The following is a 25093-nucleotide window of genomic DNA, read 5'->3' as shown; positions in this document are numbered from 1 at the left end:
TTCCTTTATAAATGCTTGTAGATTTTGTTTTATATCTGTTTGCGTATTTCTAGCTGGCTTTCTCTCATATTCTATATCCTTCCTCTAATCTCTCCAGTCTTCAGGCCTACCATTAACCTTCGCTGAATTATAAAGTGTTTCTTTTAATTTCATACTATTCCCATTGCTTTATTTCTCTAGACATGAGGTTACCTAGTCTCAAAGAGCCTTCCTTTGTCACTAAGAGTTATTAAATGTTGCATTAAAATTATGTCACTGTTTCTTCCCTGTATTGTCTTTCAAACTAGTCCCCTTGTTCACCTCAACTTACTTGTCTTCATATCCTGATGAACAACTTCGTTTAGTTTCAAAACACTAGTCCTAAACCCACGCTTCTCACTGTACACTTTTATCATTTTATAATTACCATCGCTTAAAAGCTCCTTTAATTTGTTGTTATTAATTGGTCTTGTCACACATTGCAATGCTTTTCATTCAAGAACATACTGCTGTAAGAAATTATCATGAATGCGCTGTATGATCTTACTTTCTAGTTTATTTTTACCAGTCTGATTTCCCCAATTCACCAATAGTTACCATGGCACCTACTTTACATACCTCATTTATTTTGTCTTAGATGCATTGCTGTGGAGCATAATTGTTGTTTCAGGCCCCTTAAATTATTCCCTTAACTGAACCCTTACCATTCCTATTTCCTATCTCTATCCAAACTGATTCTACACCTTGTCCTTTTGAGTTAAGTTCATCTCTTGCAACTGTGCAAAAGCCATTCTTAATTAACAGCATTACGCTATAATCTTCTCCTAGCTCCTTATCACTGTGACACATTAAATGCCCTTCAATGTTCAGGTCCCAGCCTGAAATACGAGTATAAATTGAAGAGGAAACAATGAATATTCCCAAAGTGTTGGCTGGCTCGTGTTGTGGGGAGTCTGAGTCCCATTCATACCTGAACCATCTTGGTGTGGAGGCCTTGTCCCATTTCAACTCCACCATGAGTCAGAAGGACTGAGCCGTCAGTGTAAATATGGACCAAAGCTCCTGCCTGTAACAGAATGAAGCAGAGCGTCAGACAATTAAGGCACTGATTATAAACAGGAGCTCCCACTCCCACTCACCGCCACTTCTCTGACTCTTGCTGAATCCTCACAGAAGCCATACCATTCATGTTACTTAACTTTGCGACTGAATGTCCCCATCATCACATTTTCAAGGCAAGAAACACCCCTGGAAAAGTTGGGACAATTGTATCTCTCGAGATTGAGATAGTCAGATACTTGGGAGAGGTGGTAGAAACAGTAGAGGACTAGGCTATTGCAGAAATGTTTTCGAAGCCATAGCAGTGGCAATTCAATTCAATTGATGGCCTTGTAATGCTGATGAGGAAACTATAAACAACTGGAGCAAAAAAACCTTTTTGGTTCACTAAAGTTCTTGAGGGAAGGAGCTCTGCCATCCATGGCTGGTCTGGCCTACACGTGACTCCAGACCCACAGCAATGTGGCTCCTAACTTCCCGCCCTGGGAAACCATTCAGAAATGTTAACATGGGAGCAAGGCGGTTTATTGAAATGATCAGCCACTGGAGGGTCAGGGTCATTCTCAGTAGAGAGAGGAGAGGTGTCGGCGAGGCGATCACCCAGTCTGCATTTAGGGAAGGACAATAAACATTGGCCCTACCAGTGATACTCACACTCCATGGAAGAATAAAGGGTAATTAATGTGACTGACGTCTTGCCCAATGCCATTTCCACTGTGCTACCTCCTCCCTGCATTCCACACCCCCCGACACCTCCAAACACTCAACCTTTACCTGATTTAAGAATGTTGCATTGAAGCTTATCCCGAACTTGGTTGGAATAATGGCCAACCCTCTCTTCTTCCAGCGATGTTGCCTAGGTGTGACGAGTGAAGAAATAGTTAACAAAATGAAAGCAAAGAACTGCGGATGCTGGAGATCTGAAGCAAAATCGGAAGGTGCTGGAGATGCTCAAGAGCTCTGACAGCGTTTGTGGAGCGAGAAAGGAGAATTTGATGTCTAGATCTGAGGAAGGGTCACTGAACACTTGACATACAATTAATGGTGCACTATAGAAGTGGTGGCAACCAGTTTGAGATCAGGAAGCTCGTCACGTCCAAAAATGATCATGTCATTTGCTTTAGCTGTCAGTAAAATAAATTGCCAGGGCACTGGGAGAATTCCATTTCCATTCTTGTTCAAGAAGGTACAGCTCTAAGAAATTATCTTGAATGCACTGTATGAACTTACTTTCCAGTTTATCTTTACCAATCTGATTTGCCCAATCCACATGTAAGATTAAAGTCACCCATGAATACTGTAGCACCTTCTTTACATGACTCATTTATTTTGTCCTAGATGAGCTGTTGTGGGGCATAATTGTAATTTCGGGCCCTCTAAATTATTTGCACAACTGAATTCTTACCATTCCTATTTCTTATCTGTACCCAAACAGATTCTATATCTTGTCCTTTTCAGTTTAGGTTATCTCTCACTGCTGTGCTCTCGTTCTCAATGAACACAGCCCCTCTATAATCTTTTCCGATTTACCATTCTGACAGTAGGCACGTTTATACCCACAGCTGAAGATAGCGGCTCTGACAGTATGACGGTAAAGATTGAGTCTTTGGAGGTGTCGGGGGGTGTGGAATGCAGGGAAGAGGTAGCACAGTGGAAATGGCATTGAGAACGATAGCACGGGCTTAGGCTCAAGCTTCTCGAAGGACATTGAGCTGTCGGTCAGAGATGAGAATGTGATCCACTGGGTCACAACCTGATAGATAAAGATGAGGAAAGCAATTTGATCATTCAAGTTAAAGGGAATGCACGACGAAGAGTGTTCGTGTAACTGACCTGTTAAAATCATCCACTGCTTTTCTCCTGTTGTGGAAAGACGAATTCTCCAAACACTCATCCCAACATTTTGTGATGTTGACTGCTTCCAGCTTTTGATTGGTGTAGGTAGTATCTCCCTCCTGGTACAGGTTCAGCCTCTGGACCTTGGGAATAGGAAGGGAACCGGGTTTACTGCTGGGAATTGTGATCCTGCTCTGGGATGGCTGATGGCAGGGAGGCTTGCACGCTCCAGCATGGTGAACCATTACCCAGGCTGGGAAAAGGCCATTCAGCCTATCAGTGTTAGATTGCCAGCAGAGGTCAGGGGGAGCTGCATTGATGAGGTGAAGTGCAGACTGGGTGACCACCTTGTGAGCATCTCTGCTCTGCCCACGGGGAGAATCCACTCACCATTTCAATAAACCACCCAGATCTCACGCGAGCATTTCTGTCTTGAGACTGCTGCAGGGTTCTAATGAAGCGCACCACAGGCTCAAGGAACAACATCATATTTCCCACATGGGTACATTAAAGCCTCTGGGGCTCAATATTGAGTTCAACAACTTTACAGCATGGCCTGTGTATCCTCAACTTCTTTCAAACATCCTGCATAGTTCTAAACCTCTCCCTAAACCCCCTACTCCTCTCCCCAACCTTTTGGCTACCAGCTGTCGGGACTGAGGGGCTCGCCCGAACAGTCTGCAGGGCAGGGAAGGGGTAACCGCGTCAGAGCAGTATGGGACGCATGTCCAGACTGAGCCCTCGAAAGGGGCCATTGCCATCCCTCACCCTGGGGCATATGACTGCGCGCCTACTTGTCCAGCAGCCAACCTTCCAGTCAAACATCTCTGTCCCCACCAACATCCTTGTGTCAGTTCCACCATCCTGGACAGAGAGAGGGGGGAAGCAGGAGTTGCGACCCTCACTCCAAATTAAAATCAGTGGCAGGGGCAGCCCATCTTGTGCCAATATCTGGTCAAAGCCTTTGACAAGGTCCCACAAGAAGGCAAACTCAGTCAGGACACAGTGGTAACGTGATAAAGCTTATTCTGAGTTGGCTCAAGAGGAGGCAGGCGCTGATGATAGGAGGTTGTTTCAGTGACTGTAAGCCAGCGTTCACAGGGGTCTGTGCTGGGCCTCCGTTATTGGTCATTTCTTTCAATGACATAGATGACTGGGTGGTGGGGGTTGGAACAGTAAGTTTGTGGATGACGCAAAGATTGGTCAGGGAGATTTTGGGCTACAAGAAGATATAAACTGGATGGTCAAATGGGCAGATGAAGCTTCACACTGGGAAGTGCGAAGGACCACCCTTTGGAAGGGGTAATTTGACAGGGAAGCATTCAATGGTCGACATGCCACTGGAACACAGCAGCCTTGGCATGTTTGCCCAGTGTTGTCTGAAAGTGGAATGGGTGCTGAAGAAGGCATAAGGGACTCTCACGTTGATTAACGGAGGCTTTAAGTTCCAAAAGCAGGGGAGCCATGCCATGAGAGATAATGAAAACTGCAGATGCTGGAGAATCCGGGATAACAAGGTGTGAAGCTGGACGAATACAGCAGGCCAAGCAGCATCTGAGGAGCAGGAAGGCTGACGTTTTGGGCCTAGACCCTTCATCAGAAAGAGATGGATGGACCTTTGGTGAGCCCACAGCTTGAGCGTTGTGTGCAGTTCTGGTCACCGCGCTGCAGGAAGGAAGTGATTGCACTGGACGGGGCTGCAGAAGGAGATTCACCAGGATATTGCCTGGGATGGAAAACGTAAGTGATGAGGGAGGGTTGGAATAGGCTTATTATCTTCGGAGGAGGGAAGACCGCGGAGCGATCTGATCGAGGTCTACTAGTCCGTGGGGGGCATGGACAGAGTGGATAAAGGCTGTTCCTTTTAGTTGAAGGGTCAGTCACAAGCGGGCACAGATTTATAGGGAGGAGCAGGAGGTTTGGGGAAGGGGTGTGTGCGATGTGAGGAAGCCCATTTTTTACCCAGAGGATGGTGGAATGCACTGCCTGGGAAGAGTGGTAGGGGCAAACAGGCTCACACCCCTTTAAAAGGGCACCTGGATATGCACCTGGCACTTTCCAAGTGCTGGTAAGTGAGATGAGGTTAGAACATAGAACATAGCTCAGCACAGTACAGGCCTTCCTGCCCACAATGTTGTGCCAACTATTATCCTGCTAAGATCAAGCTACCCTGCATAGCCTACATTTGAAGGTTGAAGGTCAGGTGTTTCCCACATATGTCAATGGGCTGAAGGGCCTCTGTGATCCTACGATTTGCCTCTAATGCACCGAGAGGCTCCGTCCCCCAGCCCCGAACAGCACCACTCCCTTGCCCGGTGTACCTGCTCTGACGGCAGCCCGCACTTTGCTACGATATCACTCATCCAGCACTCTGCAATCAGCATCGCCTGGGGCGCTCCAAATCCCCGGAACGCCGTGTTGGAGGTCAGGTTGGTCTTGCAGACGTAGCTGATCACACGGGCGTTAGGGATCTTGTAGGCATTGTCCATGTGAAACAGGGCGCGGCTCATGACCTGGTTTCAGAGACACACAGCCATGAAATTCCTTGACCGAGCACTGACCCGTGACTGTACAAGAGAGCCCAGTCGTCTACAGTCTACTGTCGGTGCTGGGGAAGCTGCAGGCAATCCCTCAGGTTCATCGCAAACCCATGGATAAAAACAAAAGTTGCTGGAAAGGCCTCAGCAGCGTCTGTGAAGAAGAAAAAAATAAATCAGAGTCAACGGTTCAGGTCCAGGTTCAGGCTCTGAGGAAGGGTCAGGGGACCCGAAACGTTAACTCTGATTTATTACCTTCACAGATGCTGCTGAGCTTTTCCAGTGACTCCTGTTCTTGATCCGGATTTACAGCACCCACAGTTCTTTAGATTTTAAGCAAAAGAAGGAATAATTATCTTTCCCTCAAGCCACGGCACCCATGAGGATCCCCTCTCCCCTGGCAGTGCTCTCCCCCCGCACCTTCATGTTCCTTTTGAGACCTATAATTAGGTTACACTTCTTTCCGTTATTCATTCATGGGATGTGGGCATCACTGTCTGAGGCAGCATTTATTGCCCGTCCCTAATTGCCCTGAGGGCAGTTAAGAGTCAACCACACTGCTGTGGGTCTGGAGTCACATGTAGGCCAGACCAGGTAAGGATGGCAGTTTCCTTCCCTAAAGGACATCAGTGAGCCAGATGGCTTTTCCCCGGCAACCGATAGTGGATTCACGGCCATTATTAGACTCTTAATTCAGCTTATTTTCCTCCCATTGAATTCAAATTCCACCATTTGCTGTGGCAGGATTCGAAATAGGGTTCCCCAGGACATTACCAGGGTCTTGGGATTAACGCCTCCCCTAATTTGGTTAATCTGAGAAGACAGCCCAGCTGAGGAGGTCATTTTGTGTAGCCTCACTACATTGTACTGTGGGATCTCTAAGGTTCATCAAAATTTTTCTTCCCTTCCTCGGACTGCACTTCACAATCATGTTTCTCCATGTTTACTCAGTTTGGACCTCACCTGCATTCGAGTGCTTTCAATCAGATCCTCATTCATGCCTTATGTCCATCAGAGGAGACTAGTCCAAAATTGTCCTACCTGGTTTTGTAACTGATGTTCCTCATCGTTCTAGCCAACCCCTTTCTGCGTTCTCTCCACTGCCCCCATGCCCTCTCAATACAGTTTGGCCAATACTGCTGCTCAGGTCAAACCGGTACATCAACACCAGCCCCTTGCTCTTTTATCCTTATAGTCATTATAAAGTGTCCAACTAACATATGCTTAATGAAGTTTTCTCTCCATCTGTCCACCACCTTTAAAATGCACATATACCCACCCAGGCCCCTTTGGTCCTGCAGACCTCTTTGCGTTCTTTCCATCAAAATATATCAACTCATACTTCTCTGCATTCAACTTCGTCTGCCATCATGCGGTCCACTCCACCTACTTGTCTGTGCCCTTTTAAAATATTGTTCTGACCTCTTCACCATCTTCCTTCATAATGCTTCCAAACTTCGTATCGTTCACACAGTTTGAAATTGAGCCGTGCGCACCAAGGTCCAGCTCAGTAATTATATATCAGAAAAGGTGAGGTTGTTAAAACATACCCCCTGGGGCAGCTCCACTATAAATCCTTCTCCCAGCCTCAAAACAACATAGTCACCGCTAGCCTTTGTTTTCCATCACTCATGTATCACAGGAACGCTACAGTACGGGACGATGCCATTCGGTCCACACTAACCGTCCAAAGAGTATCAGAGCCATGCCTGGCAATATACTACCAGCTGGCCTCTTGAATTCAATACTTTCTAAAGTTGAACTCATCCAGAACTCTGTTGGTCATGCCCCAATGCTATCAGAATATCATTCTCCTGTCACCCATTACTTACTGACCCTTGTTAGTTCAGATTTAGACAGTGCGTTAGCTTGGAAATCCACATCCATCTGTGAACTCACTCTACCCGAACCTTGTAATTGCCTTCAGCCCCACAGCCCTCTAATCCTGGCCTCTTCCAATTTTAATCACTCTACCTCTATGCTCACTTGGCTCTGTTCTAAGCTGCAAAATTCCCTCTGAAAACTGCATCCCTTTCCTCCTTCAAGGAACTCCTGATGAGCTACCACTTTGGCCAACAAACCTAATATCTCTTTGGTTCAGAGTGAAGTTTTGTTTCAAAGCTGAATCACATTACCCCTCCAGTGTGGAAGCAGACCATTCAGCCCAGTATGTCCACACTGAATACTTGGAAGGGCATCCCAGCCAGACTCACCCTCCCCTACCCAATAACCTTGTATTTCCTACGGCCAATCCGCCCAATCTGCACATCGTTGTACAGTGGGAGGAAACCCACGCAGACAACATGCAAACTCTGTCCCAGCCCAAGGCTAGTACTGAACCCGGGTCCCTGGTACTGTGAGGTAGCAGTGCTACCCAGTGCGCTACCATGCTGCTCCAATTCTCCTGTGAAGTGTCAAAGAAGCTTTTGAGGTTAAAAGTGCTACTGGAATGTAAGTATGTTTGCCATGCAGTGGCAGTCAAGGGGATTTTCTGACAAGCCAGATAACCTGTCAATGGGAGGACTGTTTAAATCTTGATTCACATAGATCACTGTGATGTGGGACTCTCCTGAAGTGGCACACCAGTTCATCAGTAGTGCATTCATCACACTTTAAAAGGTCTGCTCCATGCTTACAACTCTAGCTGCGTCCTTCTTAACTTCCCTTATTTAAAGTTAACTGAAGTGCAACATTAAGGGCATGAAAGAAAAGCTGGCCAAAATGAATTGGCTGATTAGGTTAAAGGACAGCTCAATACAGATGCAGTGTTTGTCATTTACAAAGACGGTTTGGAATGTACAGAGTAAATACTTTCAAACTCGAGAGAAAGTTCCAAGGGATAGGCTTGTTATTAACTAGGAATTTTAAAAGTAACATCCAGCTTAAAGAAAAAAAAGAACAAATGGTTGTACAAGGATGGGGGAAATGTTGGAAGACTGGAGAGAATTCCAAAAAGCAGCAAATAATGCCCACAAGTAATAGTAAGCGGGAAAAATACAGAATGCGCAAGAGAGCTCAGCAGAAACATAAAAATAGATAATGAGAACTTCTATACCTAATAAAAAAGGTAAAGAGTTAACAAAGTAAGCGTGAGTCATGCAGAAAGTGAGTCTGGAGATTAAATAAAGAAGAATAAGAATTGAAAAGATATTTTGCATTAGACTTCACTCTAAGGAATACCCCAGAAACAGTGATAAATCAAGAAATGGAAGAGACAGAGCAACTGAGGAAAATTACAACGACCAGCGAACTTGTACTGAGCTATGGGCTTACAAGTGTTCAGGTTCTGTTGGATCTTAGCATAAAGCCTAAAAAATTGTGGCTAGTGAGACAGTTAAAGCATTGATTCAAGGACAGTCCCATTACATTGAATTATAGCAAATGTAGTTTATATTTTCAGAAAGCTTTTGGTAAAGTGCCACATCAAAAGTTATAGCCAAAGATAAAAGCGCATGGTGTTGGAGGTAAATATAGTGTGGACAGAAAATTAAAACCAAAAGAGCTGTGAATGCTGTAAATCAGGAACAGAAAACAGAAGTTGCTGGGAAAGCTCGGCAGGTCTGGCAGCATCTGCAAAGAAAAATGTCAGAGTTAACATTTTGAGTCGGGTGACTCTTCCTCAGAACTCGGGAGGGGTCACCGGACTGGAAACATTAAATCTGATTTATTTTCTTCGCAGATGCTGCCAGGACTGCTGAGCTTTTCCAGCAACTTCTGTTTTTTGTTTCCTTGGGTAGGAAATTGGCTGGCTGACAGAAAACAGAGAGTAAGCATTGATGAACACAGCAGGCCCAGCAGCATCTCAGGAGCACAAAAGCTGACGTTTTGGGCCTAGACCCTTCATCAGAGGGGGATGGGGAGAGGATTCTGGAATAAATAGGGAGAGAGGGGGAGGCGGACCGAAGATGGAGAGAAAAGAAGATAGGTGGAGAGGAGAGTATAGGTGGGGAGGTAGGGAGGGGATAGGTCAGTCCAGGGAAGACGGACAGGTCAAGGAGGTGGGATGAGGTTAGTACGTAGGAGATGGAGGTGCGGCTTGGGGTGGGAGGAAGGGATGGGTGAGAGGAAGAACAGGTTAGGGAGGCAGAGACAGGCTGGACTGGTTTTGGGATGCAGTGGGTGGAGGGGAAGAGCTGGGTTGGTTGTGTGGTGCAGTGGGGGGAGGGGACAAACTGGGCTGGTTTTGGGATGCGGTGGGGGATGCAGTGCCACAATGATGCCACCCGAAGGTTGCAGGAACAGCAACTCATATTCCACTTCGGAACCCTGCAGCCCAATGGTATCAATGTGGACTTCACCAGCTTCAAAATCTCCCCTTCCCCCAACGCATCCCTAAACCAGCCCAGTTCGTCCCCTCCCCCCACTGCACCACACAACCAGCCCATCTCGTCCCCTCCACCCACTGCATCCCAAAACCAGTCCAGCCTGTCTCTGCCTCCCTAACCTGTTCTTCCTCTCACCCATCCCTTCCTCCCACCCCAAGCCGCACCTCCATCTCCTACCTACTAATCTCATCCCACCTCCTTGACCTGTCCGTCTTCCCTGGGCTGACCTATCCCCTCCCTACCTCCCCACCTATACTCTCCTCTCCACCTATCTTCTTTTCTCTCCATCTTCGGTGCGCCTCCCCCTCTCTCCCTATTTATTCCAGAACCCTCACCCCATCCCCCTCTCTGATGAAGGGTCTAGGCTCGAAACATCAGCTTTTGTGCTCCTGAGATGCTGCTTGGCCTGCTGTGTTCATCCAGCCTCACATTTTATTATCTTGGATTCTCCAGCATCTGCAGTTCCCATTATCAGTAAGCATTGATGGATCTTTTATTCTTCTGGTTGGCAATGCATAACAAAGCGGTATGCTGCAGGGATCAATGCTGGGACCCGTTTACAATTTATACAAAATGAGTCAGACAAAGAGATGGAAGGTATGGTTTCTAAGTTTGTAGACGATACAAAGACAAGTGAGAAGGAGCTGAGAATAAAGGTACAGCAAGGGGGGGAGTAGTTACCGGGGATAGGTAGGAATGTGGATTTGATGTTGTAATTAGGTCCGACATGCGCTCCTTGATGCTATGTTCACAGTTTCCAGGAACCCTGTAGTTTGCTTACTTTTCTCTGAGTCCACGTCCAGGCTTAACTAATCAATCACAGCGAGTGTCAATCGTATTCAGAATCACACAGGGTAATTGAGCACTGACAGCACAGAAATGAGGATGAGGATAACAAAGTGTGAAGCTGGATGAACACAGCAGGCCAAGCAGCATCTCAGGAGCACAAAAGCTGACGTTTCGGACCTCTCTGATGAAGGGTCTAGGCCCGAAACGTCAGCTTTTGTGCTCCTGAGATGCTGCTTCGCCTGCTGTGTTCATCCAGCTTCACACTTTGTTATCTGGGATTCTCCAACATCTGCAGTTCCCATTATCAATAAGGATGAGGATCCTCAATCCAGTGGCCGTGCCGCAATTGCCACCTGGTGGAGGGTACATGACATGGCATGGATTGTCATTGAAGATCACTTAACAAAAAATGGCCCTGAGTGGGAGCTCAGACCTTCCCTGGAGGTGACGTTCAGGTGGGCAATCATTTTAAAATCCACTCTTGAGGTCAAACTGAAGAAGCAATCCCAGAATGAATTCAGTGAATTCTCATTAATATTAAATCTGAGATGGATAATTATTTGTGAAGGAAAGGTATTAAGGGGTCTGGCCCAAATACATGGAATCAGGTGATAGGTCAGCCATGATCTCATTGAAGAACAGGCTCAAGGGGCTGAATGGCCTACTGCAGTTCCTACGGGTTGAGCATTTAATGCTCCTGTTTCATTTGGACGAAAGAAAATCTGCATTCTTCTAAATCCTTCACTGGTTCAAAGCACCCTACAGTCTACTAAATACTTCCAATGTATTTGTTTTCCTTCATTCATTCTTGGGTTGAGGGTATCACTGGCTAGACCAGCATTTATTGCTCATCCCTAATTTACCAGAGGGCCAATCACATTCCTGTGGGTCTGGAGTCACATATAAACCAGACCAGGTGAGGATGATAGATTCATTCCCTCAAGAACATAACTGAACCAGATGGGTTTTCCGAAAATCGATAATAGATTCTTCATTAGACTCTTAGAATCATGGTTATCATTAGACTCCAGGTATTTTTAAAACTTGCTTTCAAATTCCACCATCTGCCACAGTGGGATTCGAACCCCAGAACATTTGGGGCGGCTCGGTGGCTCAGTGGTTAGCACTGCAGCCTCACAGCGCCAGGGACCCAGGTTCAATTCCCGCCTCGGGTGACTGTCTGTGTGGAGTTGCGCATTCTCCCCTTGTCTGTGTGGGTTTCCTCTGGGTGCTCCAGTTTCCTCCCACAGTCCAAAGATGTGCAGGTTAGGTGGATTGGCCATGCTAAGTTTCCTGAAGTGTTCAGGGGTGTGTGGGTTATAGGGGGATGGGTCTGGGTGGGATGCTTGAAGGGGCGGTGTGGACTTGTTGGGCCGAAGGGTCTGTTTCCACACTGTAGGGAATCTAATCTAATCTAAAACATTAGCAGGGTCTCTGGATCAACAGTCTAGCGATAATACCACTAGGTCCTTGCCCTGTATAGTCAATACTGTCACAAGGGAAGCACAGCAATAGATTTTCATGCAGCAAGCTCTCATGGGGCAGGGTGATAGTGTTCACTGGGGGTTTTAGATGTTGGCCAGAACACCAGGGGGAGCTCATTACCACATCTACCAGAGAGATCTCAGCTTTAACACTTCCTCTGAAAGACGGCTGACCGTGGATGGAGATAGTAGGAACTGCCGATGCTGGACAATCTGAGATAACAAAGTGTGGAGCTGGATGAACACAGCAGGCCAAGCAGCATCAGAGGATCAGGAAGGCTGACGTTTCGGGCCTAGACCCTTCTTCAGAAAATGAAGAAAAGGGGTCTTTCTGAAGAAGTCACTCCCATTTCTGAAGAAGGGCCTGGGCCCGAAACGTCAGCCTTCCTGCTCCTCTGATGCTGCCTGGCCAGCTGTGTTCATCCAGCTCTGCACCTTGTTATCTCTGCCTTTGACAGTGCCGCACTCCCTCAGGGGCTGGTTGTCTGACCTCCAGCCCTCCTGAACCGACAGCCTTGCGACTGACAGTTCTGTGAGGTGGGGGATGGGGTTGAGGGGTGGTGTGATGCTCAAACGCATCTAGAAAACCCATCAAAAGAACAGGTCTGAATTCAGCGCTCAGGCTGCAAGGTTGCTAAGCACGTCTCGAAGCAGTCACCGGCAAACAATGGATATCAAGCTGCTGAAAACATTCTTTAAACTGTCTTCATCCAACTGGGCTTTAAAGTTGCAGGAACAGTTGAGGGAGACGGTGGTCAGATCACAGGTTTAGTAATCCAGAACTCTGCGTTCATGGTCTGATTCAAGTCTCAAAATATTACGATTTGGATTGTGCAAAGAATTTTGCTTTGATATGAATGTTTGGCATACTGCCATAACAGCAACAAAACTTGCCCTGTGAAAATTCTTCTCCGGGTTAAACTCCACATCTACCATTCTTTAAGATACAATATGGTGGTGGAAAGGGGGTCCGGAGCCGGGGATAGCCACTTCGGCTGCTTTTCTTTCCTTGTCTTCTTTTCTCGCTGTTTCTTCTTTTCTTCTAACAGCTTTTTCATCAGTTTTTTTTTCTCACCTTACCTTCTTGGTCGTGGTGGTGGCATTGATGGTAGGAGCCGTGGGCCCGAAGCAGGGGTCTTTGACCCAGGGCGGCCATTGCAATGATGCCGCTCGTCATTCAGAATCCGGGGCGTGGAAGTGGGTTCGGGGCTCGGTGTTGTGCCAGGCTGGGACCATGGCGTTCTGCGATGAGAGGGCTGGCGCTTGCCACAGAGGGGACACCAGACCGCAGAGATCGAGCTCGTTGTGGAGGATCCGGAGCCCTTGTGGGGAAGCCTCGCGCGGAGAGTTTGCAGGGCCATGACTAAACAAGGATTTTAATTCTTTTTAACAAAGTGTGGAGCGGGATGAACACAGCAGGCCAAGCAGCATCTTAGGAGCACAAAAGCTGATGTTTCAGGCCTAGACCCTTAGGCCCGAAACATCAGCTTTCCTGCTCCTAAGATGCTGCTCGGCCTGCTGTGTTCATCCAGCCCCACACTTTGTTATCTCAGATTCTCCAGCATCTGCAGTTCCCATTATCTCTGATATGATTTTAATTCTTTATATTTTTCCCTACTTTATATTAATTGGGGGGAGGCAATGGCCTAGTGGTATTATCGCCGGACTGTTGACCCAGAGACCAAAATAACATTCTGTTGACCAATTCAATAAACATCTGGAATTAAGAATCTAATGATGACCGTGAATCCATTGCTGATTGTTGAGAAAATTGGTTCCATTTGGTTCGATAATGTCCTTAAGGGAAGGAAATTGTCACGTTTACCTGGTCTGGCTTACATGTGACTCCAGACCCACAGCAACGTGGTTGACTCTGGACAATTAGGGATAGGCAATAAATGCTGCCTGGCCAGCGATGCCCACATCCCATTAAGGAATAAAGACTGTAATGTTTAATTTTCAACTTATTTCTTTATTTTTCTAATTTACCACTAAGATTTTGTACCTAGGTAACTTTGTGCCTAAGATAGAACATAGAGCAGAGAACAATACAGTGCAGAATAGGCCCTTTGGCCCTCGATGTTGCGCCGACCTGTGAACTAATCTAAGCCCATCCCCCTACACTGTCCCATCATCATCCATATACTTAAACAAGGACTGTTTAAATGCCCCTAATGTGGTTGAGTTAACTACATTGGTAGGCAGGGCATTCTACGCCCTTACCACTCTCTGGGTAAAGAACCTGCCTCTGACATCTGTCTTAAATCTATCACCCCTCAATTTGCAGCTATGCCCTTTTGTACAAGCCGATGTCATCATCCTTGGAAAAAGACTCTAACTGTCCACCCTATCTAATCCTCTGATCATCTTGTATGTCTCTATTAAATCCCCTCTTAGCCTTCTTCTCTCCAATGAGAAGACACCCAAGTCTCTCAGCCTTTCCTCATAAGACCTTCGCTCCAGACCAGGCAACATCCTGGTAAATCTCCTCTGCACCTTTTCCAATGCTTCCTCATCCTTCCTGTAATGGGGTGACCAGAACTGCATGCAATATTCCAAATGAGGCCGCACTAGCGTTTTGTACAGTTGCAGCATGACATCACAGCTCCGGAACTCAATCCCTCTACCAATACAACCTAGACAGTGCCAGAAATGGCGACTTTGTACACTGCACTCCTGTATTTGTGTACACGAAACAAATAAACTCAATTCTAAATTTGTGAACCTCCATCCATTCCAACTTATCCAAAAGCTGCCTTTGCTGAACTGCCTAGCCGCTTGTCAACCTTGCTGATTCTTCTGCCTCATGCACTCTCTACCACATCAACTCCACATCTGTCACCCGACCATCATTGTCCCTAATTCCCTCAGCGTCCACACCAGCTTCAACCTTGAGTCCTAGGTCAAGTATCTGCGAGATGACAGAATTATTAGGATTGCCAACCCTTTGAGTGAAATCATTGCCCAATCTCTTACAACACCAACAGAAACAACATTGCTGGAAAAGCTCAGCAGGTCTGGCAGCATCTGTGAAGGAGAAAGCAGAGTTAATATTTCAGGTCCAGTGACCCTTCCTCAGAACTGATAATGGCTGGGAAAATGTCAGCTTATATGCAGAAAATGCTCCTAATCTCTTGTCTACCCACGTATTTTGACTAAGATGTCATTCAATCTCATTGCTCTTGAAACCTGCTCAGCATTTGCCCTACATGAGATGTGCCCTTGTGTCAATGCAAGAGAAAGGACTTTTGAAAGGTAATACATAAGTTCCACATACAGCAGATGAAATGTCCAGGCTATTTCCAGCATTGCAGTATAGCTTGAGATCCAAAGCTACAATCTTCCCATTCTTCTGAAACCCGACCTGGAAGCGAAACAAAGTAAAGGGTTGAACAAAGAACCCCTGAATTGACCGCAACCAGTTCCATTCCACACTTGCCCTATCCCATTCCCGTGTTCGTACCTTGTAGCGGCCCAGAAAAGGATTTCTTCCGCCAGTCACCAACATGTCCTCGTCACGTTTCAGTGAACATCGAACAGGTCGCTTTGTCCTATCAGAGGAACAAGGAGAGAGATAATGGGGTGGCGCAGGAGCTGTGTGGATAGAATTGAGGAACCGGAAAAAAGATGCAAGCTGTGTACAGACCAACTAGCAGGAGCTAGGGTGTGGGTAAGAAACTGAATCGGAGATAGAAAAGGCATGCAAGAAAGATAATATTACAATGGTCATGGGGGATCTTCAATGTGCTGGTGGCTTAGGAAAATCCGATTGGCAATGGATCCCAATGAAAGGAATTTGAGGAACATCTGCAAAATGTTTTCTGGAGCAGCTTGCAATAAAGCCCACTGGGGAACAGACAATTCTGGATTTGGCAATGTGCAATAGAATCATACAGCATTGAAAAAGGCCCTTCAGCCCACCATATTGATGCCAACTAACAAAGACCAAACGACTTTGTGAGTTCTGAGGAAGGGTCACTGGACCCGAAATGCTAGCTCTGATTATTTCTTCACAGATGCTGCCAGGCCTGCTGAGCTTTTCCTGCAACTTTTGCTTTTGAAGCAACAAACTACACTAATCTTATCCTTGATTCACCACTGTTGGCTTATCCCTTCTAGAATCCTTCTTTGCTGGAACATTTCTTTGTTGTGAGCTATGAACTATTTTCCTTAAATGTTTGCCATTGTTCTTCAATTGTTTTTGCTGCTAAACTCCTTTACTGGGTTTCTCCAGGCCACTCTGCCCTCATTCCATTGTAATTGCCCTTGTTTCGGCTTAGCACAGTCGTTTCTGGCCCAAGCTCCTCTACTGCCCCCTTCACACTGAATACTAAGTTCTACCTTGTTATGATCGCTCTTTCCTAGGGGATCTTGTACTTCAATATGCTTGGGATCAGGCTATTTTTGGATCTACAAGGATTTTACTGGAGCTGAAGGGTTTGAGTTAGAAGTAGAGGTTGGATAACCTGGGGATTTTTCCCCTGGAGCATGGGATGCTGAGGGGTGAACTTTGGGAAGTTTATAAAATCATGACAGGCATAGATAAAGCGAAAAGCTATGGGTCTTTTTCCTAGGGATAGGGGAGCCCAAAGCTAGAGGGCATAGGGTAAAGTAGAGAGGGGAAAAGATTTAAAAATGGACTTGTGGGGCAACTTTTCACACACGGGCTAGTCCGTGTAAGGAACAAGATGCCAGAGGAAGTAACAGGTGTGCGTATAATTACAACATTTAAAGACTTTTAGACAGGTACATGAATAGAAAAGGGCCAAATGCAGGCAAATAGGACTAGCTTGGTTTAGGAAACTTGGTCAGCAAGGAGGAGTTGAAGCGATAGGGTCTGCTTCTGTGCTGTGTGACTTGATGATATCCAACAGGAACAGACAAGTGAGTGGAAACATCCACTTTAGTTGTGTAGTTTCTATTTTTCTTTTCTCTTGTGCTGCAATTCGCTTCCTCAAAAGGCAGTGGGTACAGAATCTTTCAGTAGTTTTAAGGGAGATGAAGACAGGTACTTGATTACCGAGGGGGAGAGAAAGAACATGGAGTCGAGGTCAAAGTTAGACCTACCACGATCACCTTGAGCGGTGGGGCGGGCTTGAAGGGCCGAGTGGCCCACTGTTATTCCGTAATTGTATGTTTGTACAGTGTGTGTTTAATGCAGTCTCCAGTTGCAGTTTAATGTGAGTTAATGCAGTTTTTGAGCCATTACGTATATTGACAGCATGTTGACATGACCATGGGTTTCCTCATTTCCTTTGTCGGTTTCATTAAGACTGGTCCCTCAGCCTGAAACTTACTTGTGAGCAGCGACTGCAACGACTGTAGACAGCAGCGAGCTGCGTGTTTCCTTGCCCCCGAAGCCCCCTCCGATCCGCTTCACCCGACAGACAACCCTGTTGGCAGGGACACCCAACGCGAGGGCAACGAAGGTCTGTGGGAAGGTGTGACTGAATGTTACATGGGATTTAGCAACATGGAAAAAAGCCAATCGGGTAAGTGCGCGCGTGTCATCTCTTGCCCAATCAGTACGGCCCTCTATTGCTTTCTATCTCCATGTAATTTATCTAATGTTCCCTTAAGCGTACAGCAAGATTTGCACTTACCAATCACAGTCTCCATGAAGAGCTTGCAAAGTGGAATCAGTCTTGATGTTTTGGAAGCACCATCAGTTTGCACACTGTCACCAGCAGCAACAGTGATACAGCCAGATAGTCCTGCCTTTGCTTAAGGGATTGACAAGGACACCAGAGTGAATTCTCCAGGTCTCCTTCAAAATAATGCCACGTACCTGCCTGAGGGGTCTAACAGGACCTCAAGCACGTCCAAAAGAGAGCAGCCCTGCCAGTGCAGCACTCCCACTGTACTGCGCTTGGAGGCTCAACCTCGAAGCTGTGTGCAGGTCTCCAGGGCATGACTTTGTACCCTGAGCCTTCTACTTCAGCTAAGAATTGTGCCACTGAGCAACAGCATGGAAAAACAAAACGGGGTATCATTTCCTAATCCATGGTCCCTGCTATTTCCAACCCTTCCGCTCGCTGTGAAGAGAGCTCCCTCCTCTATTTCTGCTTACATTCCTCGTTCTTTATCTGATGGGCACATTGTTGGAAGGGCAGTTCCAGGATTTTGGCCCGGCAACGGTGAACGTTGACCTGAAGGCTGCGCGGATCCTGAGGTGGACACGGTCAGCTCCATTAATTTTGGGAAGGGCACAGGATGCCAGTTACACCCTGGTGTCACACACACACACACACACACACACACACACACACGAACCAAGAGCACATCAGCAGAGACAGAGGAACTGACTTATTTTGGAGGTCCCTGATGCTAACCGAACGCCATGCCAGCTAATCCCATTGGCATCGAGATCAGAAACACCTGCCTGTATTTGTGTAGGGTTCTGTGTTGACACAAAGATTTCCATTTCGCCGTCTTCGCCCCTGGGTATGGCCACAGTGCACTGCGTCTCCAGGTAAAAGTGCTCCTGGCCTCCAATGTACATTTCCCCTATACAGCACCATTCACACAAGTTAGGGCACACCTCACATGGGCAAACAGCAAAAGATTGAATCAAAATGTACTTAGATGCTGATAAGTGAAGCATTAATTGAATTTTATAGCAATAGGGGAGCCCATTCACTCCAGTATGCCTGGCACAGTGCTTTCAAAGATGTAAAATATAATCAAGGGGCTCCAATGGCATAAGACTTATCCTAAGACCGTAGGACCATAAGACATAGGAGTGGAAGTAAGGCCATTCGGCCCATCGAGTCCACTCTGCCATTTAAATCATGGCTGATGGGCATTTCAACTCCACTTCCCTGCACTCTCCCCGTGGCCCTTAATTCCTTGTGAGATCAAGAATTTGTCGAACTCTGCCTTGAAGGCATCTAATGTCTCGCCCTCCATTGCGCTCCGTGGCAATGAATTCCACAAGCCCATCACTCTCTGGCTGAAGAAATGTCTCCTCATTTCCGTTTTAAATTTACTCCCTCTAATTCTAAGGCTGTGCCCACGGGTCCTAGTCTCCCCACCTAACAGAAATAACTTCCCAGTGTCCACCCTTTCTAAACCATACATTATCTTGTAAGTTTCTATTAGATCTCCCCTCAACCTTCTAAACTCTAATGAGTACAATCTCAGGATCCTTAGCCATTCATCGTATGTTAAACCTACCGTTCCAGGGATCATCCGTGTGAATCTCTGCTGGATACGTTCCAGGGCCAGTGTGTCCTTTCTGAGGTGTGGGGCCCAAAATTGGACACAGTATTCTAAATGGGGCCTAACTAGAGCCTTATAAAGCCTCAGTTAGACTCTCCCAGGTATCCACAATTCTATATATATATCATTAGAAAACTTTGATTAGCTTCCAGTCTGTAATCACTCCCAGGTAAGTATTATTCTATACACAAACTATCTGAACCCCTCAATTAGATTCCAGTCTGCAAGCACTCCCAGGTATCCATTATTATATACATAAAATACCTCAACTTGGTTCCAGTCTGTATTCACTCTCAGATGTCCATTTTTCTATATGTAAACCCTCTGAACCCTCAATTAAATTATAAAAGCCTGAACTCTCTCTTGTTGTTAGGTAAATACTGAATGAATAGACTTAATACTCATTGAATGCATGCAATTTTATCATGAAAGGGAACTGACCCTCAATTATGTCATCCGACTGTGCAAAACCCAGATCGATGTTTCCGTTCTCAATTTTCTTCTCAGGCATGTGAAATGATTTGTGGGTGATTGCCTCCTGTTTGCAAAGAGTTATCTGATCACCATTGGCAATTATCACAAAGCTTAGTCTGTGCTATCATGGGAGCATGGGAACTTTTAAACTGGGGCAGGGGCTTATGAGATCACAAGGTATGGAGCTGGATGAGCACAGCAGGCCAAGCAGCATCAGAGGAGCAGTAAGGCTGATGTTTTGGGCCTAGACCCTTCTTCAGAAATGGGGGAGGGGAAGGCGGTTCGGAAGTAAACAGGGAGAGAGGGCAAGGCTGATCGAAGATGGATAGAGAAGATGGGTGGAAAGGAGTCAGACAAGTCAAAGAGGCGGGGATGGAGCCTGTAAAGGTGAGTGTAGGTGGAAAGGTAGGGAGGGGATAGGTCAGTCCAGGGATGATGGACAGGTCAAGGGGGTGGGATGAGGTTATTAGGTAGGAGATGGGGTTGGGACTTGAGGTGGGAGGAGGGGATAGGAGAGAGGAGGAACAGGTTAGGGAGGTGGGGACAAGCTGGGTTGGTTTTGGGATGCGGTAGTGGGATGGGAGATTTTGAAATTTGTGAAGTCCACATTGGTACCATTGACCTGCAAGATTCCCATGCGGAATATGAGTTGCTGTTCCTGCAACCTTTGGGTGGCATCATTGTGGCACTGCAGGAGGCCCAGGATGGACATGTTGTCTGCAGAATGGGAGGGGGAGTTGAAATAGTGCGTGACTGGAAGGCGCAGTTGTTTAGTGCAAACCGAGCGTAGGTGTTCTGCAAAGCGGCCCCCGAGCCTGCGCGATGTAGTGGAGGCCGCAATGGGAACAGCGGATGCAGTATACCACATTATTAGATGTGCAGGTGGACATCTGCTTGATGTGGGAAGTCATCTCAGGGCCTGAAGTGTAGCAGTTCCTGCAGTTGCAGGAAAAAGTGCTGGATGTGGTGGGGCAGGAGGGGAGTGTGGAGCAGACAAGGGAGTCGCGGAGACTGTGGTCCCTGCGGAAAGCAGATCACGTTGGGGAGGGAATAATGTCTTTGGTGGTGGGGTCGGATTGCAGATGGCGGAAGTGCCGGAGGATGATGCGTTGGAATCGAAGGTTGGTGGGGTGGTATGTGAGGATGAGGGGGATTCTATTTTGGTTGTTATTGCGGCGACAGGGTGAGAGGGATGAGTCGTGGGAAATCTGGGAGACATGGTTGAGGGCGTTCTCAAATAAAAGCTCAATTTTTTTCATTCATTGGGGGAGTAATGGCCTTGTGGCATTATTGTTGGACTGTTAATCTAGAGACTGAAGACACATTCTGGGGATCTGGGTTTGAATCCTGCCATGGCAGATGGTCAACTTTGGGTTCATCAGAAATATCTGGAATTAAGAGCCTGACAGTGAATCCACCACCTATTGTTAGGGGAAATCAACCCATCTGGTTCACTAATGCCCTTTAGGGAAGGAAACTGCCATCCTTACCTGCCCGGGCCTACATGTGACTCCAGACCCACAGCAATGTGGGTGACTCTTAACTCCCCCCTGGGAAATTAGGGACGGGCAATAAATGCTGCCTGGCCAGCAACATCCTCATCCCATGAATGAATTTTAAAAGGAAACAACCTTGAAATTAGGCATCTGCCTGGGAAGGGTTAGCTCAGGGAAATTAAGGAGTGTGGTCAAGAAGGGGAAAGATCTTCCAACAGCTGCGAGGACAACGTTTAATGAAGTAAATGTTAAACGTTATCAATGAAACACACAAATTCCCCTGTTGTAGGAGATAAACAGAATAGAAGAACTTGATATGAACAGAGATATTTTAGAAAATTGGTTCGGATCTGACTGACCTTCAAGCTGCAATGAACTCTGCGGCTAAAACACATTGATTGCTCAAATTCAGACTTAATTATCATTTGCCGAGATAGTAATTAAGGTTATAATTGAAATTAAATGGAATTAAGCACCCAGAACGAAGGTTGACAGTCTGCAGACTTGGGGTAAACCGCGAGGGGCAATTCTTCACTGAGAGATTGGGGGAGGCTGTGCAATTCGCTGTCACAGAAAGCGGCCGAGACCAAAATGTTGAACGCTTTTTGCACAGGAGTTGGATAGAGTTCTTAAAAGGATAAAAGGGTATGGGGAGAAAGCAGGATCAGAGTATTGAGGCGGATGGGTAGCCATGATCATGTTGAATGATGTAGCAGGCCTGAAGGGCTGAATGGTCTACTCCTGCTCTTATTTGCAAGAATCCATGCTTTTAAATATACCACTAGGCATCGAAGGCTAGAGTGGCTACTAGCTTAAGCAGCAAGTTAAACACATTCCTTCACAGTATCATTATATAAGTGGAGAACAGGCTGTACAGTGAGTAATATAACCAGGTGGAGTGATTTACCTCAATGGTGATAATGGGTTTAAGCTTCTCGTATGTGATGTTTACCGCTCTTGCAGCTGTTTGGGCATGAGCCTCTGTGTCAGCAACAATTGCCCCAATGACATGCCCAACACAGGTGACCTACACGGGGAACAAAATAAAAAGGGGTGGTATTAAAGCATTGCTATCTCGAGGAATAATTCCAGACTTTGCGTGACTCAAGGGGACCACCGCCCGCGGGTGAACTCTAGGTCTCTGATGGCCACGGATGCCAAACTCACAATGTGGTTGCGAATGCCGCACTTTCCTCTCACATGTCCACCCACGGGTGATAACTGCAGGGAGAGCAACTGCCTCCTCGCGGGCGCGTGAGCCAGCGTGAGCTCCTTGGGCCGTGCTCCCCATAAAAATAACTCCAGAGAGGCCATAATCCCGTCACCTTTTATTAACACACAAATAGCTCTTGTCTGTAGCACTGCCTCAGACAGAACCAGACGCCCTAGTGTCAGTCCACCCGCCACTCAACCTTTTTGCAACATCCAGGGCTCCCTGATTGGACTAGATTAACTGTCCCAATCAGGGAACGCACATTCCAACTGGCTGACCTGGTTATAATCACTGCATTCCTCACATCACAGGATTGCCAATGATGGTGATGGAGCGTTAGCTTTAGTTAAGAAGGAAGTGTGTCACTTCCAGAACTTGGGAGAGATTGTACTGCCTGTTCCAACTGGACAAAATCTAATCAACTCATAGAACCATCAGCTCTGCATCAGAACGCAGACCCAGATATTAAGTGCCCATTTCGTTTCTGGAATTAACTTGTTCTTCCACTACAGTAAAAGTTGGGATGCCCAGTGTCTGGGTTTGTGACATTGACAATGAACGGCCATTGGCTTTAAATGTTGACTTTGCCTTGTCACAGATGTTGAGTCTCTTCCAATATTTACTACTTCCATTTAGGACACCCAGTACTCATAGCACTTTGCTTCTGCAAATATTTACACCATAGATGAGTGCAACTCACTGTAGTTTTGGCTAGTGGAGGCAAAATATCAGCTGTCTGTTAAAACATGGCCAAATGATTTAGAGGTGGAGGGGAGTGATGAGCGCAAATTCTTGTCAATACTTTTCATTGTCAACTGAAGATGTTCCCTCAGCAATGCAAACTTAGGCTTTGGGCATCCAGCTTCTACTGAAGTGGAAAAACACATCAATTGCAGAAAAAGAACAGACAGGCACTTAATATCTGGGTCTGCATGCTGACATAGAGCTGAGGGTTGTATGAGACGATCGGATTTTGTCCGGTTGGGACTGCTATGCGATCTCTCCCAAGTCCTGGAAGTGACACGCTTCCTTCTATCTTTCCAAAAAATCTAACTCAAATCATAGCAGACTCTTAGGATGATGACAACACAGTTGGAGGCCATTTGACCCATCATGTCTCTGCCAGCTCCCTGCCAATGCAACCCAGTGCCACTCCTTTTTCTTTCCTGATGCCTTTTTCCCTTCAGATAATTACCCAATCCTATTTTTTGAAAGCCACAATCTCAGGCATTACACATTCCAGATCCTAGCTACTCGCTGTGTGAAAATGATTTCCCTCAGGCTCATCAGCATCAATCAGTGTCCTCTGGTTGTTGGTCCTTCCACCAATGGGAAATATTTCTATCTACTCCATCTAGATCCCTCGATCAAAGGCCCCAAGCTCCTACTATCTATCCATGAAACTAAAGTTCCTCATCCCTGGCAACCATTCCCGTGAATCTTTTCTGCACCCTGTCTAATGCTTTCATTTCCTTCCAACTGTGCAGTGCCCAAATCCAGAGACAAAAATTGAACCTTCTGATGTCCATTCCACTGATATGAAAGGGTTAATGATCAAACAAGTCCAAGACAAATAATGAAGCTCAACCCCAATTCAACACAGTTTTAATAAACATAGACAATGGGAGCAGGAGCAGGCCATCCGACCCTTTAAGCCTGCTGCACCATTCAAAATGATCATGGCTGATCGTCCAACCCAGTGCCCTTTTCCCACTTTCACCCCTATACCCTTTCATCCCTCTAGCCCTAAGAACTGTATCTAAACTCCTTCTTGAAAGCATTCACTGTTTGGTCTCAACCACTTTCTGTAGTAATGAGTTCCACAGGCTCCCTGCGTGAGGACATTTCTCCTCATCTCAGTCCTAAATGACGTACCCCACATCCTCACGCTGTAACACCAGCCATTGGGAACAGCCTTCCTGCATTTACTCTATCTAGTCCTGTTAGAAACCTATAAAATTCTATGAAATTGTGCACCCCCTTCTTCTAAACTCAAGATAGTCTTAACTGATTCAGCCTGTCTTCATACATTAGTCCTGCCATTCCCAGGAATCAGTCTGGTAAACCTGTTATATACTTTCAAGCCAGAACATCCAGAAGTGGGCTCACCACATTTGCTGGATGACATTGTTTCTCTATTACTCAGAGCCTCTCACTATGAAGGTCAACGTACCATTAAATTTCTTCACTGCCTGCCACACCTGCATACTTTCAGCATCCCGTCTATAAAAACAGGCAGGTCACATTGCTCCTCCTCCTGTCTCAATTTATCACCAAAGAACATGGAATAGTAAGGCACAGGAACAGGCCCTTTGGCCCACAGTGTTGTGCCAATCATGACACCAAATTAAACTAAGCTTCTGCCTGCCCTGGGTCCATATCCGTCCATTTCTTATTGCCCAACCCTAATTGCCAAGAGGGTTGTGGGACTGGAATCACATGTAGGCCATGCTGGAAGTTTCCTTCCCCAAAGGGTATTTATGAACCAGATGGGGTTTTCCCAAAAATTGACAATGGTTTATCATCATCACGGTTATCATTAGACTCTTCATTCCAGATATTCATTAAATTCAAATTCCACCATCTGCCATGGTGGGATTCAAACACAGGACCTCAGAATGATTTCTGATGAAGTGCCCAGGCCTGATCCTATTCCTGCTGTGTTCATCCAACTCTACAC

The 25093-nt window shown here is 46.4% G+C and overlaps 1 protein-coding gene across 2 annotated transcripts in view; it reads right to left on the bottom strand.

The window, feature by feature from the left end:
- Positions 1 to 25093, bottom strand: part of xdh (xanthine dehydrogenase) — a 130288-nt gene that overhangs the window by 29172 nt on the left and 76023 nt on the right. For both annotated transcript variants that reach the window (XM_059645162.1, XM_059645163.1), the window contains exons 21-30: positions 22108 to 22227; positions 19672 to 19768; positions 18392 to 18516; positions 17307 to 17440; positions 15473 to 15560; positions 15287 to 15373; positions 5196 to 5387; positions 2872 to 3017; positions 1813 to 1894; positions 950 to 1045 (exon numbers count right to left, since the gene is read on the bottom strand). In XM_059645162.1, the coding sequence (XP_059501145.1) occupies positions 950 to 1045; positions 1813 to 1894; positions 2872 to 3017; positions 5196 to 5387; positions 15287 to 15373; positions 15473 to 15560; positions 17307 to 17440; positions 18392 to 18516; positions 19672 to 19768; positions 22108 to 22227 (1167 nt within the window). The remainder of the gene's footprint in view (positions 1 to 949; positions 1046 to 1812; positions 1895 to 2871; positions 3018 to 5195; positions 5388 to 15286; positions 15374 to 15472; positions 15561 to 17306; positions 17441 to 18391; positions 18517 to 19671; positions 19769 to 22107; positions 22228 to 25093) is intronic.

Source organism: Stegostoma tigrinum, chromosome 4, assembly GCF_030684315.1.
Source record: "Stegostoma tigrinum isolate sSteTig4 chromosome 4, sSteTig4.hap1, whole genome shotgun sequence".
Lineage (NCBI taxonomy): Eukaryota > Metazoa > Chordata > Chondrichthyes > Orectolobiformes > Stegostomatidae > Stegostoma > Stegostoma tigrinum.
The sequence above is the reverse complement of the archived record's forward strand: the minus strand, read 5'-3'. Positions and strand labels throughout refer to the sequence as shown.